The 17127-nt window shown below is 38.2% G+C and overlaps 1 protein-coding gene across 1 annotated transcript in view; it reads left to right on the forward strand.

Annotated features, from left to right (window-relative positions):
* Window positions 1-9477, forward strand: part of rnf145b (ring finger protein 145b) — a 31275-nt gene extending 21798 nt beyond the window's left edge. The window contains exons 7-11 of the mRNA XM_073825158.1: window positions 1310-1450; window positions 1537-1719; window positions 2180-2327; window positions 4570-4926; window positions 5213-9477. Of these exons, the coding sequence (XP_073681259.1) occupies window positions 1310-1450; window positions 1537-1719; window positions 2180-2327; window positions 4570-4926; window positions 5213-5659 (1276 nt within the window). The 3' untranslated portion in view covers window positions 5660-9477. The remainder of the gene's footprint in view (window positions 1-1309; window positions 1451-1536; window positions 1720-2179; window positions 2328-4569; window positions 4927-5212) is intronic.
* The last annotated feature ends 7650 nt before the right edge of the window (window positions 9478-17127 follow it).

Raw genomic sequence — 17127 nt, forward strand, 5'->3', positions numbered from 1 at the left:
CGGGCTGTTTCAGTTCGGTGAGGGCGGGTCTAAGGTAAAACGCTAATGTCAATCAAATGTATTTTATCACAAAGACAAGAAGCTAAGAATGAACTGATTTTAAAAAGGGGATATTACTTTTAAAGATTAAAAAAAAAAACACAATGGATTTTTATCATTGTAGAGTGGTTGTGTACACAAACTACCAACACACATTAATGTTCAAACTACTTGGAAAGTTAGTTTTGCACCCGATGACCCCTTTAAAATTACTTATAATACATATACAATAGCAATGAAGCAATGTTAATTAGTTTAGATAAAGTATCAAAAGGAGGTCATTTGCTTTTATTAAACAAAACTGTTAAAATACATGATGTATTATAAACAGAGCTAATGTACATTACGCATTGACAAATGCCTGCAGAGGGCGCCAATGGCCTGACGATTGTTTTTACACTTTACTGCATAATCTTATTATTTAATACTGATTAAACATTTAATTCAAATGTCTACTTAATCTTTTATATTTGGCCATTTCTTCATGACAAAAAATGCTACAGCCACTGTAATTTCTTGAATATGTGGACATCAAAACATGTAAACTACTACTATGGAGTGATAGGCTAAAAAAAGGTGTAAATATTAATATTCATTAGTTCCTGCAACTTTGTGGCCACGTTCTACATTTCATTAATTTGGTCCCTAGTTAAATTAAAGCTAACGTGCAACATGGCCATGATTTAATTAAAATGAGGGAACGAATTAAGCCATAGGAACAGATTCTTCATTTGTGTTAAATTTGTGGAAATTCAAATTACCAACCAGCCTGCAAAACAACACAAAGCTTAAAGGCGTAGTTCACCCAAAAATGAAAGTTCTGTTTACATCTCTGTAATTTAATAAAGCTACAAGAATACTGTTTGTGCGCAAAGAAAACAATGCATTCAGCAGCAACTAACGCATGCATCATAGCACATCGTGAACCTGCATCGAAGACTGGCATGGAGGAGGAATTGTTGAATAAAGTCGTTTTTTGTTTTCATTTCTTTGCACACAAAGCTTTCCTGTAGCTTCATAAAATTCTAGTTGAACCATTAATGTCACAGACTATTTTAACGACGTCCTTAGTCATGCTCACTGGTACAGCCCTACATGCCTTAGTTACGTTTGGGACCGTTTTCTACATCCCTAGTCTAGATATAAACCAGAATGAATTGTAAAAAGGATTTGGAACAGTGTAAAATAGGGCACTAGAGATCGAACTCAGTTTAACAATATGTAACATACGGTATGTTAATGTTTTGTTGGTTGTGTGTGTTATCTGCAGTATCGCTGAGTGCTGTAGTACTCCTTATTCTCTGCTGGGGCTGGTCTTCACTGTGTCTTTTGTGGCGCTGGGCGTCCTCACCCTCTGCAAGTTCTACCTACAAGGTTACAGAGCTTTCATGAACGACAACGCCATGCATAGGTGAGAAGGGTCAAACCAAATATGCTTACTTGTATGTACTGTAGATAAGAGTGTATACAGTCGTTTCATTCTCATCTGGTTTTCAGGGGCATGACGGAGGGCATCACTTTGCTGATCTTGGCTGTTCAGACTGGGCTCATTGAGCTGCAGGTCATTCACAGAGCTTTCCTCCTCAGCATCATCCTCTTCGTCGTGGTGGCTTCCATCCTGCAGTCCATGCTGGAGATCGCTGACCCCATAGTTCTGGCACTGGGGGCCTCCAGAGACAAGTAATAGCCTGAAAACATCTTGCCTAATCAGAAACTTTCAGACATAAATGAAACAGCACATATATAAATGATTTACAATGGTTTTTACTTTATAAACATTTTTTTAGTCTGGTAGATTTTTGACATTTGGTTGGAATAAATGGTTATGGAATGTGTATGGAATTTGTATTTAAATGTATTAATTTAATTTAATTTTGTAATTAAAGTCTTGTGACAGTATGATAAAAAAGAGAAAGTGTTAAGAGATGCACTCTAAGGACATGTTTTTTTGTTTTTTTTTTGGCTATTACTTTTACAAATTTAAATATACATATTCTTCATGCTAAAAAAGTATTAGTTTTCATTGGCCTTTTAATGAGAAAATAACATTGTGTTCTCAGAGTACTGGCTGGTTACTATGTGTGTTTTCCAACCTGAGGACCTGTTTGTTAAGCCTTTCTTGCGTCTTCTGTTTTTGTAGGAGTCTATGGAAGCACTTCAGAGCAGTGAGTCTGTGTCTTTTCTTGCTGGTCTTCCCTGCTTACATGGCTTACATGATCTGCCAGTTCTTCCGCATGGACTTCTGGCTGCTCATAATCATCTCCTCCAGCATCCTTACATCACTGCAGGTACACAAACCTCACACACAGTGAACAGAAATTAACAGCCACTATTACCGAACAAAGACACTACTGTGATGTCAAGTTTTGTCAATAGATGAAGTGGTGTAGTAGTATATACAGTTGAGGTCAAAAGTTTACTTAAACCTTGCAGAATCTGTAAAATGTTAACTATTTTAGCAAAGTAAGAGGGATCATACAAAATGCATGTTATTATTTTTTTATTTAGCGCTGACCTGAAGAAGATATTTTACGTAAAAGATATTTACATTTAGTCCACAAGAGAAAATAAGTTATTTTTTTTAAATTTATAAAAATTACCCCGTTCAAAAGTTTACATACACTTGATTCTTAATACTGTGTTGTTACCTGAATGATCCACAGCTGTTTTTTTGCGTAGTCATAGTTGTTCATGAGTCTCTTGTTTGTCCTGAACAGTTAAACTGCCTGCTGTTCTTCAGAAAAATCCTTCAGTTCCCACAAATTCTTTGGCTTTTCAGTATTCTTATGTATTTGAACTAGGGGTGTGACGAGATTTTGGGTTCACGAGAACGAGACGAGACGAGATTATTTTAACTTTTTAAAATAAATCCTCAATGATGAAATATATAGGGGAAAATAGTATTTTATTCAACAAAAACAAAAAATGCAAAAAAATGTAGGTGCATTTTGATATGAACTTGTACTTTATGAAATTAAACTTATATTTTAATAAATTATATGCAGTAATAAAAATGTAAACTAATGCTGCATGATTCTCGGTAAACTGAAAAACAATTTTCTTTTATAAACTGGAGATCACGATTCTGAAAAAAAAAAATTACATAATTTACTAGTGGTTCTGAAATAATGTTAATGTAAATAAAAAAAAAAATGAAGGAGCCCGTGTCTCAATGAATAAAGACGTGTTTCACTATTGGAATCTCTTGAATATATAATTCAATGACAAATACTTTTTTTTTTTTAAACGTGCAGTTTGTCGCCATCCCCTGGTGAAGAGAATAAACGTTGCTCGACAGACGTGTTATACTTTCGTTTTGATCGCTACAGTAGACAATAAGTGTTTATACCCAAAGTATAAGCTTTTATCCCAATACTTATGTTATTTAAATGTCTGTAACAAAGACATAATGATGATTATGTGGTTAAAAAGACTGTTTGTGTTTCTTTCTGAAACCGCAGCAGTAAGAATGCAGATTTGAATGTCTTCAATAACTTTCACATGGTAAGCGTCAGTGGAGCGCGTGAAACAGTTGTAATAGACAATGCTGAATCGTTGTCATTCATGAATAAGATCCATGGGTGTTTGAATAGAGATCCTGATATTTATATAACTATTAGTCATGCAGCTCTAATGTAAACATTGCAAAATGTTTTGCCATGATATCGTCACGTTCTCGCGAGACCAGTCAGATCGAGATCTCGTCACACCCCTAATTTGAACCCTTTCCAACAATGACTGTATGATTTTAAGATCCATTTTTTCACACTGAGGACAACTGAGGGACTCATATGCAACTATTACATAAGGTTTAAATGCTCACTGATGCTTCAGAAGGAAACACAATGCATTAATAGAGTCAGCTTTTTGAATTTTAATATCAGGGTAAATGTAACTTATTTTGTCTTCTGGGAAACAACAAAGGATTTTTCTGAAGAACAGCGGGGAGTTTTAACTGTTTAAGACAAACAAGAGACTCATAAACAACTATAACTAAATAAAAAGCACAGCTGTGGTAAGAACACAGTATTAAGAATCAAGTGTAGGTAAACTATTGAACAGGGTCATTTTTATAAATTCAGATATTATTTTCTTTTGTGGACTATGTAAATGTCTTTTATGTGAAATATCTTTGTCAGGTCAGTACAAAAAAAAAAAAAAAAAACGACATTTTGTATGATCCCTCTTATTTTGATAAAATAATTAACATTTTGCAGATTCTGCACTGTGTATGTAAACTTTTAACCTAAACTGTATCAGTTGATTTTTATGCTAACAATTTTCTGCCTCTTAGGTTTTGGTGTCTTATTGGCGGATCTTTTATAGTAGGTTGTCTATCTTTATGACAAGACATATATACTGTTTAAGAGGCAAAAAAAAAGTGTTGTGTGCGTGTGTGTGCGCTTGCGCGCGTGTGTGTTTGTTGAATATTTTTCACAATAAGATAGATTGATAGGTAGACAATATATACACATACAGATGCATAAAAATGTTGAATGTAATATAATAAAATATGGATTACACTCTCAGGTTCTTGGCACCCTTCTGATCTACATACTCTTTATGGTGGAGGAGTTTCGTAAGGCTCCTGTTGAAAACATGGATGAGGTCATCTACTGTGTCAACGGGACCTACCGGCTCCTGGAGTTCCTGGTGGCCGTCTGCGTTGTGGCCTATGGGGTTTCAGAGACCCTTTTTGGAGAATGGACTGTAATGGGCTCCACCATCATCCTGGTTCACTCCTACTATAACGTCTGGCTAAGAGCCCAGCTGGGCTGGCAGAGCTTCCTATTGCGCAGAGATGCAGTTCACAAGATCCAAAGCATGCCCACTGCTTCTGCATTACAACTCCAGCAACATAATGACATCTGTTCTATCTGCTATCAGGTAAGGAGGTGTTTAGGATGTTTTTAGTGCTTTTACTCATAGCATAAGCTCATTGAATCATTTAGAAATGCTTTGTATTATCAAAGGCTCTTCATGGAGCCACCAATGACAATAAAGAACCTTTATTGAAGAAAAATGAACATTATACCTAGATTAATCTAAATAATAGCCAAATCAAATGAAGATGTTGTTGAAGTTGTGAATCTTAACCAAATGTGGAAATCTTGACTATTGATATCAAGCCTAGTTTTAAACATTGTTTCTCACTTCAATCCTTCAATTCCAGGATATGAAGTCTGCTGTCATCACACCATGCAGCCACTTTTTCCATGCCAACTGCTTAAAGAAGTGGCTGTACGTACAAGAAACGTGTCCTCTGTGCCACGGCCAGCTCAAAAGCCAATTACAGCCAACTAGCTTTCCAGGTGCCATCCCCCAAGGCACTTCACCAGAGGCAGAACAGGAGCAGAGTGAGCCACAGGTTGAAATGGACACTGAGGAAGGCACCCAAGCAAAAAACACTCCTCCTGTTACGGAAACCTCAGCTGAGCCAGAGCTTGAAATGGACCTGCTATCGGGGAGCTTGGAAGTCCAGCCCAAAGAATGTGATGTAGCGGCAGAGAGCAGCGCCGACCCGCCTGGTGATTTGGATGGTGATGGTTCGTGCAGCACGTCAGATGTCCATTCCTCTTCATTAACAAATGACAACCCTCAACTCCTATCAGCCTGTTAGGTGTCGCCACAAACACTTCATATTGCCAATGTTGAGGACTACATTAGAAGACGGTTAAAGGGATGGTTCACCCTAAAATAAAAGTTCTGTCATCATTTACTCACAGTTTTGTGGAACACAAAAGAAGATATTTAGGAGCTTGTTCCAGCTGCTCTTTTCCATTCAATGAAAAGGATACAAAGGCTGTTATAGAGAAGCTTGTTTCCACCACAGAATGAAGAAAAAATAATTTAAAAAAAGATAATTGCAGATTTTTATCTGACAATTCGGACTGTTTCTCACAATTCTAAGAAAAAAGTATTGAACAAGAAAGAATTGCAAAATATAACCTTTCAATTCTTTTGTTTGTTTTTTTGTTTTCCGCAGTTCTTTTTTTCTCAAATGTTTGAGTTTACATCTTACATTTTTTTTCCACCACTGATTTAAAAAGGTAATTGCAACATTTTCTCGCAATTCTGACTTTTTTCTCTGAATTCTGAGTTCACATCTCTCTTTTTTTTGCCATAGAATAAAAAAGGTTAATGTGAATTTATCTCAAAATTATACGTTTTTATCTCACAATTTACTTTTTTTTCCCCTCTGAATTGTGAGTTTATATCTTGCAGTTGCAAATTGGTATTCTGCAGTTATGAAATATTTCTCTAATTTGAGTTTGAATCTAACACTTTTTTTCTGCCACTGATTAAAAAGTGTAATTGCGACCTTTTTCCCGCAATTCTGACTTTTTTCTCTAAATTCTGAGTTTACATAATAAAAGGTCAATGCAATTTATCTCAATTATACGTTTATATATCACAATTAACTTTGTTTCTCAGGATTGCGAGTTTATATCTTGCAATTGCAAGTCAGTTTTTTGTTCTATAATTTTTACATTGCATTTTTTTTTCTGCCACTGATTAAAAAAAGGTAATTGCGACTTTTTCTGAATTGAGTTTACATCTCTCAATTAACAAAAAAAAAATGTAAATGTGACTGTTTATCGCAAAATTCGTATCTAAAATTCGTATCTAAGTTTTTTTTTTCTCACAAATGACTTTTTTTTTGTCTGAATTGTGAGTTTATATCTTGCAATTGCAAGTTAAGAGTCAACAGTTATGACCTTTTTCTCTAATTTTAGTTTACATCTCAATATTTTTCCCGCCACTGAAAAAAAATAATAATAATTGCGACTTTTCTCACAATTCTAAGTTTACATGTAATTTTTTTATTTATTTTTTTTGCATGGAATGAACAAGGTAAACGCAACTGTTTATCTCAAAAATGTCTTTACTCGCACAATTGACTTTTTTCTCTCTGAATTGTGAGTCTAAATCTTGCAATTGCAGTTTACATCTCGCATTTTTTTCTTTTTCTTAATTATAAGTTTTTATCTCACAATTGGCTTTTTTCTCAGAATTGTGAGTTTATAAAAATATTAAAATTGCAAGTTAAGATTCCGTCTAGTATTTGAGTTTACATCTTTTAATTTAGTTTACTTTTTCCCCCCATGCAATTCTGACTTTTTTTCTCTGAATTTTGAGTTTACATCTCAGATTTTTTACATCTTGGATAATTGTGAGTTTATATCTAGAAATTGCAAGTTAAGGTTCCGCAGTTATGACATTTTTCTCTAATTTTTTAATTCACATTTCACAATTTTTTTTCTGCCACTGAATAAAAAAAGTTAATTGTAACATTTTCCTCACAATTCAGATTTTTTTTCAGAAGTTTAGATCTTACGTGTTTTTTTTTTTTTTTATGCCACAGAATAGAAGTTAAATGCGACTGTTTATTTCAAGATTAAAAATGTATATCTCACACTTAACTTTTTTTTTTTTTTTTTACTAATTTCGAGTTTACATCTTCCAATTGCGAGGTAACATTGCACAGTTACGACTTCTTTCTCCAAGTTTTTTTTGTTTCCACCACGGAATAAAAAAGGTAACTGCGATTCTGTCTTGTTTATATTTCACAATTCTGTCTTTTTTTCTCAGAATTGTGAGTTTGTCTCACAAAAATAGAAGTCAGTAAGAAGAAAAAAAGAAATCTGAACTGTGAAATGAAAACCTGCAATTGTTTTTTTCTACCGTACTATTACGCTCCAAAACTTACAAATAGTATCAAATAGTTTATGCAGTTCAAAGTCTTCTAAAGCCTTGATTACTTTGTGTAGGAATCAGACCACTATGAAGTTGTCACGTGTGTATTTTTATGATTTTTTTAAGAATCTGATTAACTTCTCCTTTGTGTTCCATAAAAAAGGGTGTATAAATTTGAAATGGCATGAGTAAACAATGACATTGTTTAGACTTTTAGAATGAACTGTCTCTTTAAGATGGTCACATGTCTCTCATCTCACAGATGCATTTCATATGATCCATTCACATTATTGCTGGTCAAAAGACTTCAGAATACTGCCCTACGAAGACAAACATGGTATCTACACATTTTAGTTTGTGTTAAAATTGAGTTAAGATCGAGTCTTACATACTATGATATCTGTACTGTGACAGACGTGTTTAACACAGCTATGCTCGGATTCAGAAAAGCTGGAGTGTAACCGTTCAATCAAGAAACAATTTTCTGTTTCTCAGTTTAAGTGCTGGTGTAGATACGGCGTTTCGCCTTTGTAGGGCAGAATGGTTTTCAGTATCCATTTGGAATGAAAATGAACGTCATCTCTATGGAGGTATAAATGGATGATTCGCTATGCTATTTTGTCGAAGTGTTTGTGTGCGTGTTTGTATATAAAATATGTTTTGGAAGCGCATCCCAAATGAGCCACTAGAATCCAAACCCATGCAAAGTCAAACTGAGGAATGTTATTTAAAGTGCCATTGAGCCAGTTCATCTCTCATTATTTACCCCAGTTTTAAAGGGATGTCTGAAGCTGGGTGGCTTCTTTCATATATATTTTTGTCACTCTTTACCATGTGTCAGAAATAATGTTAAACCATCACTGCAGAAAACGTTACGTTGTCGGTTTGGCAGTTGGCTTGATTCCTGGAAGCGAGCATTTTCAAAAGCATATTGCAGACTATATAGACTAAACCTGTTTTCTGGTTTTAATGAACATTTAGAGGCTAGACAATCAATTCAATACATTTCTTTTTCTTTTATTAATATTCAGTAGATTTTCGATTAAGGGCATCTTGCATTTTTTCCAGTAAAACTGGCATGTTTCTTTCAGTGAGTGATGTTTAGAATTGAATCTCCAGATTATTTTTTGTGTGTGTGTGTGTGTGTTTTATTTTTGAAAGGTTTGAGATTCACCTTAATATTGGCTGTTGACTGACGAGTTTCACTAAAGTGTTTGTATCATCAACAGCACTTAACTTAGTCATTGCAGACTTATTTTTTGCCATTATTTTCTGTCAGGAACACACTCCACTGTTTTCCAGAGATGTCATGCCATACTATATGTTTGCACTAATGTCATTTATAGCGAATAATATTTTGTCTTGTTGGGCAACAAATGCTTACAGAGCAGATGAAGTATAGCTCATTATAAATGTGTACATATATGGGCAAATATATTCCCTTGTATATTCTTTTATCATGTTTTTGATATGCCGCACAGTGTTAAAGCAGCAATGAACATTATGAAGTGTCCTGAGGATTGTGTGAACACTCTCAAAAGTGGGATTGATCCTGAGGACGTGGATTTGTTTAGTGTTTTTGCTGTTTTTTTAAAAGATGCATTTCAGAAAGGCAAATTTGTGTGCATGAATACATCTAATGTATGAGCAAACACAAATGTCATTCGAAACGTTCTGTATCAAGTAGTTTTTGCACAATTTTCTGGAAGGAAAATAAAATGGAAATGTAGCTAGAAAGAATGTTGTGAGTTTTTTTTTTTATTAGGGGTTCAAGCGCATAGCGCTGAAACCCTAATGTAATTGTTAGAATGGCCAAGGATCAGCAATCTCCATGTAAAACTGATCATGCAGACCAAACCATAAGCCGTAGAGACTTGAATATTGGAGGCATGGTAGTACTCACACTACTGACAACATAATCAAGGCTCGCACCAATCGGCCTGATGATCAGCAATCAAAAATATGAAATCACTCATAACTCCTAAACCGACAGCCGGACCCAGCAAGCAATAGTCGTCATTTCACCAACTATAAACCCGATATTGTCACAGTTCTGTCAGTTTTTGTCTTTGGTTTATCCCTATTGTCCTCCCCTGTCGATCTGTGTGTATGGTTTTACCCTCATCACCGTCATCTGTTTCACCTGTGTGTAATCATTAGTTTGCTTTATAAGTCAGTCTCTGTTTTCAGTTCCCTGTCGGTCGTCAATCGTTGAATGCACGTGTGTGGATGTTCCTGACTGTTCCTGCCTGTTTCTCCAAATATATATTAAAAGATAAGTGTTTATTGTTATATCGTCTCTCGTCTCGTCCGTCCAGCACGCAACCGTAACAGAACGACCGACCGCAACAGTTCACGGCGTTTACCCCCTGCGTTTTGTTTCCGTTTTGTATCAGTGTTTGTTTTGTTTTTTCCCTATGGAACCCGCCGTCAGAATCATTCTTCTGGAGCAGGGGAATCGCTCTCTCCACACCAAGGATTTTGTGCAACTTGTACCATTCACTCACTACCCGGATAGCTGCTTATGCACGTTTTATCGTAAGGAACTCAATGATACCATCAAGGCGCAGCTGTCCGGGGAGGGTCCGCGAGAGAGCATCGCCGACTTCATCGAGTGGGTGGTGGTGTCCAGTAGAGCTTCGTTGACCGCAGAGGATGACACCAGCCCCACACAAGACCCAGAGCCCAGCCCACCATCACCCCGACACGCGGAGTTGGAGCCCGAGCGCACCGCGGAGGAGGAACTAGAGCCGCGAACGACAGAGCCAGAGTCCTCCACGGATGATCAGGTGCGTGAGCCAACCTCTACTACCGCGACGGTGGATTATGACGTGGAGCAAGTGAGGGCAACGGAGAGCCCTACCCACTGCACCACCGCTGAGGGTGAGATGGACACTAACTCTGGGGAATTAATTGACTTTTCTGAAACTATAGACGATAATTCTGGGGACTTAATAGACTTTTTTTCGGAACCATTGGTCTGCCTGGAATTCCCACCCACCCGCCCTCTTCTGTGTGTCTCTGGATCTGTCTGGTCTCCGCTGGTCCCGTCCAGCCATCCTGAATCCCTGCTGGTTCCGCCCAGCCGTCCTGAATCCCTGCTGGTTCCGCCCAGCCGTCCTGAATCTTCGCTGTTTCCGTCCAGTTGTCCAGAGTTATCGCAGGTTTCGCCCAGTCTTCCAGAATCGCCGCTGTCCCCTGACAGCCCCTCAGCTCACCCTCAGCCCAGCACATGTGCAGTGGGCTCGCCGCGGGGCTGCCAGTCTCCAACGGCGTCACGGCTGGAGGATCCCTCAGCTCCGCCTCCAGCCTCAGAGTCCAGGACTCCGCCTCGGCCCTTCGACCCCGCGGTTCCACCACGGCCCTCGACGCCCTCCTCTCCACCGTCGCCCGTCGATCCACCAGCTCCACTGGGCTCCATCGTCTTTTTGGCTCCGCCCTGGTCAGTCGTCACCCCATCGGCTCATCAGGACTCTGCTCCTCCGGCTGTGCCTCGTCGCGCCGTCCCACCGGCTCCTTGGGACTCCTCCTTCCTGCGGGCACAGCCTCCATCCTCTGTCGCTCCGGCTCCGCCGCCGATCTCCGTAACTCCGCCTCGGGCGCCAGGGCCTTTCGTTCCACCTTGGCCCTCCGGATCCTCGGTGTCACCCCGGACCATCGGCTCTCCGTCTCCGCCTCGGGCTCCTCCTCCATCTGCTCCGCCTCTGTCGGTCGGCCCCATGGAGTCGAAGACCCATTCTCCACCATGGCTCCTCCCTCCGTCGGCTCCACCATGGGTCGACATCACGGCTGCTCTCTGGGTCTGGCTCAACCTCTCCTGCTCCGGATCCCTCCTGTGTCCTCCCTGGCTCCTCCCACCATCGTCGCCCCCTTGGACTGTCTTGTTTACCACCTGGACTTTTGTTTTGATCCCCCTCCCGGGGTTGCGTCCTCAACCCAAGCCACCTCCATTATTGACTCTGTTCCGTTTTTGTCTCCCCTCTCGTCTGTTTCGTTTTTCCCGTCTACGGCGCGAGGACGCGCCTATGTGGAGGGGGGTGTAATGTCACAGTTCTGTCACTTTTTGTCTTTGGTTTATCCCTATTGTCCTCCCCTGTCGATCTGTGTGTATGGGTTTATCCTCATCACCGTCGTCTGTTTCACCTGTGTGTAATCATTAGTTTGCTTTATAAGTCAGTCTCTGTTTTCAGTTCCCTGTCGGTCGTCAATCGTTGAATGCACGTGTGTGGATGTTCCTGACTGTTCCTGCTTGTTCCTGCCTGTTTCTCCAAATATATATTAAAAGTGTTTATTGTTATATCGTCTCTCGTTTCGTCCGTCCAGCACGCAACCGTAACAGATATAGTCCGGCTATGCGTAACCCACTTCCAGCCCAAATAACCTTGAATTTGGTTGCATGCCATTTTTTTGGGCAAAATAACTAGTTAGATGTATGATATTCCAACCTGTAAGCAAACTCAGCAACGTTTACAAGGTTTTATGGTTTAATTTTTTTTAATTTTTTAATTGATGACTAGTCTAATATTGGGATATGTTTAGACGTCTATTAAATTTTCACTGACAGCCCAAATACAAACTTGTTTTAGCCTAGACGTCTGGGCTGTGTTTTCACGGCTAATAGACGTCTTTTAGACCAAAAATTGCTTGCTGGGGAGGCTCAATTTCCGGGTGTTTTGGATTTTTGCAAACTAGTCCTAGATTTTTTGCCTGATCGGAACCAAACCAGTGCCGAAAGATTCCCTGGAGAGTGAATATCAATAATTATCCGAAAAAAAGTTGAACTTTCGAATCACTGACGCAAAGGGACACCAAAACGTTCGAAAGGGGGGTAGGGCAACAGAATGAAATATCTTTGCCAATCTCAGAACACTTATGTAAGAGCTCAATCACAAGACAAAAATCATGGAGCTTGGCCACTTAGTGGTGCTATAAGAGGGATATACCTACAAATCCATATATCCTATTAACATGAAAGTTTCTGTGCACAGTCTTTGTCTAAACTGCCACAAGTATCAATAAGGACATTTGTGTATTTAAAAAAAAAAAAAAAAAAATCATGGCCGCCATTGGCGTATTAAGTTTGAGCCACCTATTAGACAAGGTTAACGGAGGCTGATTAGAATGAAACTCACGGCCTCAAAGATCTGACATTTGAAAGAAATCGGCCATTGGGGGTTATATCGCATTTTTCAAGGGGGGCATAAATTATTAAACATTGCATGTTTTTTGTTTTTGTTTTTTTGCACATAAACAAGATTTCGTATCATATGACAACTCCTCGTTCCGGACAACTTTGCCTCTATAACCACTGCTGTCAATCAAATTATCAAAAAAAAAAGTTGAAATGTACTGCTTGGGAAGCTATAACAGGGTCGTTTAGAAAAGTGGCCTGTCCAAATTTACCCAAAAACCTATAAAGACTAAAGGAACCTCAAAACTTCACAAATCCTGGTGAGCATGTGACAGGTGATTCTAAAAAAGCATGCAATGTTTTAAGGAGATCAGACCACAGCTGTCACTGTAACAGTCATACATATGAATAAACATAATATTTCTATGGTAAATTACCTGGATGTGTTTTAAATAGTTGATTTAGGTGGTTACAGGGTTGCTAATTCATTGTCTTTTTTCTTATGTGCTTAAATGCCTTAAAGCGATTGAACCCCACGGTAATCGCTGTTTTATGTCGAAATGTTTGTGCATTTTGGATTTTTTGAAAAAACTCCTTTTGCAAACTAGTCCTAGGTTTTTTGTCTGATCAAACCAAACCAGTGCAGAAAGATTCCATAGAGAGTGAATAACAATAATTATCAGAAAAAAAGATGAACTTTCAACTTACCATCGCTAAGGGACACCAAAACGTTCGAAAGGGGTAGGGCCGCTTTTGGTAAAATCCCTATAACTATTTAAAAGAATGAGATATGTTGACCGAACTCAGAACACTTATGTGAGATCTCAATCTGGCAGGTGACAGGACAAAAATCATGGAGCTTGGCCACTTAATGGTGCTATAAGAGAGAAAAAAGTTAAAAATGGCTATGCCTATGCAACCATTTGTCCTATCAACATGAAAAATACTGTGCATGGTCTTGGTCCAAACTGCCAGAAGTGTCAATAAGGACGCGTAGATCTACACTTTTAACTTTTTAATGATTTAGCCCAGTTAATTAAAGGCTTTCTCCTTCACGAGTGCCTTGGAGTATTTCATCTTTTTAGTTTTGATATTCACCTCCAAATATCCAAAGAGCACCGATGACTACATGAAGAGACCAGTGCAGCATTCTTAGCCCTTGTTGTTTTGTCTAGGACATTTGTGTATTTAAAAAAAAACATGGCTGCCATTGGCCTATGAAGTTTGAGCACCTAAACTCATGGCCTCAAAGGTCTGTAAGACATTTGAAAGAATTCGACCACTGGGGGGGTGATATCACATTTTTCAAGGGCATAAATGATTATACTTTGTGTGGTTTTTTGCACGTGAACGCGTTTTCGTGTCACATGATATAACTGCTTGTTCCAGACAATTTAGCCTCTAGAACCACTAGTTTAAACCATTAGTTACATAAAAGCCTGCCTTTGCGAACCAGTCCCAGGTCTTTTACTCAATCTAGAAAAAAACACTGCAGTACAATTCTCTGGACTCTCTAGGTCAATAATTAACAAAATGTTAAACTTTACCCTTTGGGAAGCTATAACGGGGTCCTTTAGAAAAGGGGCCTGTCCAAATTTACCCCAAAGCCTATAAAGCCTAAAAGAAAACTCAAAACTTGTGCCAAGATAATCCATCCACCTCACAGGTGTGGCATTTCAAGATGCTGATTAGACACATGATTATTGCACAGGTGTGCCTTAGGCTGGCCACAATAAAAGGCCACTCTAAAATGTGCAGTTTTATCACACAGCTCAATGCCACAGATGTTGCAAGTTTTGAGCGAGCGTGCAACTGGCATGCTGACTGCAGGAATGTCCAGTTGTAGTTATTTTACATTACATATAACTTGTGTGCTTGCACTGTAATAGCACCTTACTTGTGTAAAGTGTAATAAAACTGTAACAACAACATCTGGTGTAATTACACTGTTATAACACCTTTATTTGTGTAATTACACTGTAGCAACAACATTTGTGTAATAATACTGTTAAAACATTTTACTTGTGTAATTAGATGGTTATAAAAACACCTTATTTGTGCAATTACACTGTTATAACAACAACACCTTATTTGTGTAATAACACTGTTATAACAACACCTTATTTGTGTAATTACACTGTTATAACAACACCTTATTTGTGTAATAACACTGTTATAACAACACCTTATTTGTGCAATTACACTGTTATAACAACAACACCTTATTTGTGTAATTACACTGTTATAACAACAACACCTTATTTGTGTAATTACAGTCTTCTTTTCTGTCTATTTGGACCCAAGAAATTTGTGGAAATTTGGCAGAATCACCTGTGTCTGTTTGACGTGTCATCTGAGCTGTACCACAACCGGGTCGAAAAAGAAAAAAGTTGGAGAAAAATTGCTAATTCCCTTCAACAGCCAGGTGAGCAAAATAAGTACATTTTCTACCCCACTAAGGGCTTCTTTCTCATTATGTAGTTAATAACAAAACATATACTACGTGATGAAAAAATGCTATACTATATTATAGTGTTTTTGTACCATATTATAGTTAATATACTACAGTAAATTGTAGTATACCTAAGTATTTACTATAGTTAGTCAATTGTTAAACTATAGTAAATACTGAGGTATGCTGCAATATAAATTAACAAAGTGTAGTAAATACTAGAGTTGGGGTACTCAGACTTGTACTCGGACTCGGGTCCGATCTCGAGTACAATTTTTAGCGAACTCGGACTTGTCACGGACTCGGATGCATTTTGACTCGGACTCAAGCTTTCTGGACTCGGGAATTATTTCCGAGTCCAGGGACAGTTGACGGAAATTTTACTGACTCAATGCATTATTACGAAAGCGACATTCAGTATTCGCACGTGTTTAAAAGTCTTGCCAGAACTTGAAAGCCTGCTGGTTTCTTTGCATACACAAACACCCAAAGCCTGCTCACCGAAAGCGCCTCTCAGTCAGTGTGCAAATGCTGAATTAAGTTTTCTTTTGCATGTTATTGCTACTCACTTACACGAAAAGTTGTCAAAATGCATGAAAAATGTTCAAAAATGTCAAAATGTTATGTCTTGGAGAGTATTCATGCAAATGCGGTCAGTTTTGTCTTTAGTGAATTTAAACAGGACAAATACAGATGTGTCACAATATATGATCTGTGCATCTGGTCTTAAAGCGACAGCAACGTAATTTTTTTTATATGTTGTTTATATGTTGTATTTCAGACTTTATAACTCAAATTAACTCAACAGAAGCAAGTTTGTCAGTTCTGAGGGGAAAAATGTCAGAAGTGTGGGATTTAAACTCATTCTGAGCTGAGGGGAAAAGGGAGAATGTCATTTCTTATCAAAATTGTGAGATATAATCTTGGAATTATGAAAATAAAGTCAGAATTTTGAAATATAAACTCAAATTTACTTTTATTCCATGGCCTCCATAGACTGCTACTTAAAAACTGTCCCCTTACAGCCTTATTTTCATCCAAGAAAAAAAATCAAAATGCCACCCTGTCTAAAGTCTTACCCTTCGTCATAAAAAAAAAAAAAAAAAAAAAAAAACACAGCCAAAATCAGAGATAAGAGGTGAATTTTATGCTCCGCAGGTCTCATTCACTAAGCTTCCTACTAGTGATGGGTCGTTCTTGAACGATTCGTTCATTTTGAACAAATCTTTAATGTGACTCGGGAAGAACGAGTCGTCTCGGGGAGTGATTCGTTCAGTCGCGCATGCGCAATTGCGCAACTATGAATGAACGACTCAAACCCGAAGACTCGAGAGATGAACTAATCAATTCTGTTTCCGGCTCAGGCAGCATATGTCAAGCTTACGGGGCTGTCACGTGATGAACGAACGACTCAAACTCGAAAACTCGAGAGATGAACTAATCAATTCTCTTTCCAGCTCAGGCAGATCCGAGTCGGTAAAATGATCCGAACTTCCCATCACTACTTCCTACCCACCCCGTTGAATTTATACAGTTACTATATAACAGCAAATAAAGTCCTGTCCTGCCCTATAATTTTTCAAAGCTGTTTCACTCTGAAATATGTCACAATACATAAGTTATAACTTCTGTTACATGACTTTAACGTTTGCTGAGCAGGACACTAATTATAAGATGGTGTGAAATCAAAAATCCAAATGGCAATATGCAATAGAGGTTTGCTTTTTTACATTTAAATTGTCATTGCCTTATTCTAGTTGTAAAGGTTAAAACAAGGTTAAGATACTAAAAAACAGTAGCGTTTAGT

This window comes from Garra rufa, chromosome 19 (genome assembly GCF_049309525.1).
Source record: "Garra rufa chromosome 19, GarRuf1.0, whole genome shotgun sequence".
Classification (NCBI taxonomy): Eukaryota; Metazoa; Chordata; class Actinopteri; order Cypriniformes; family Cyprinidae; genus Garra; species Garra rufa.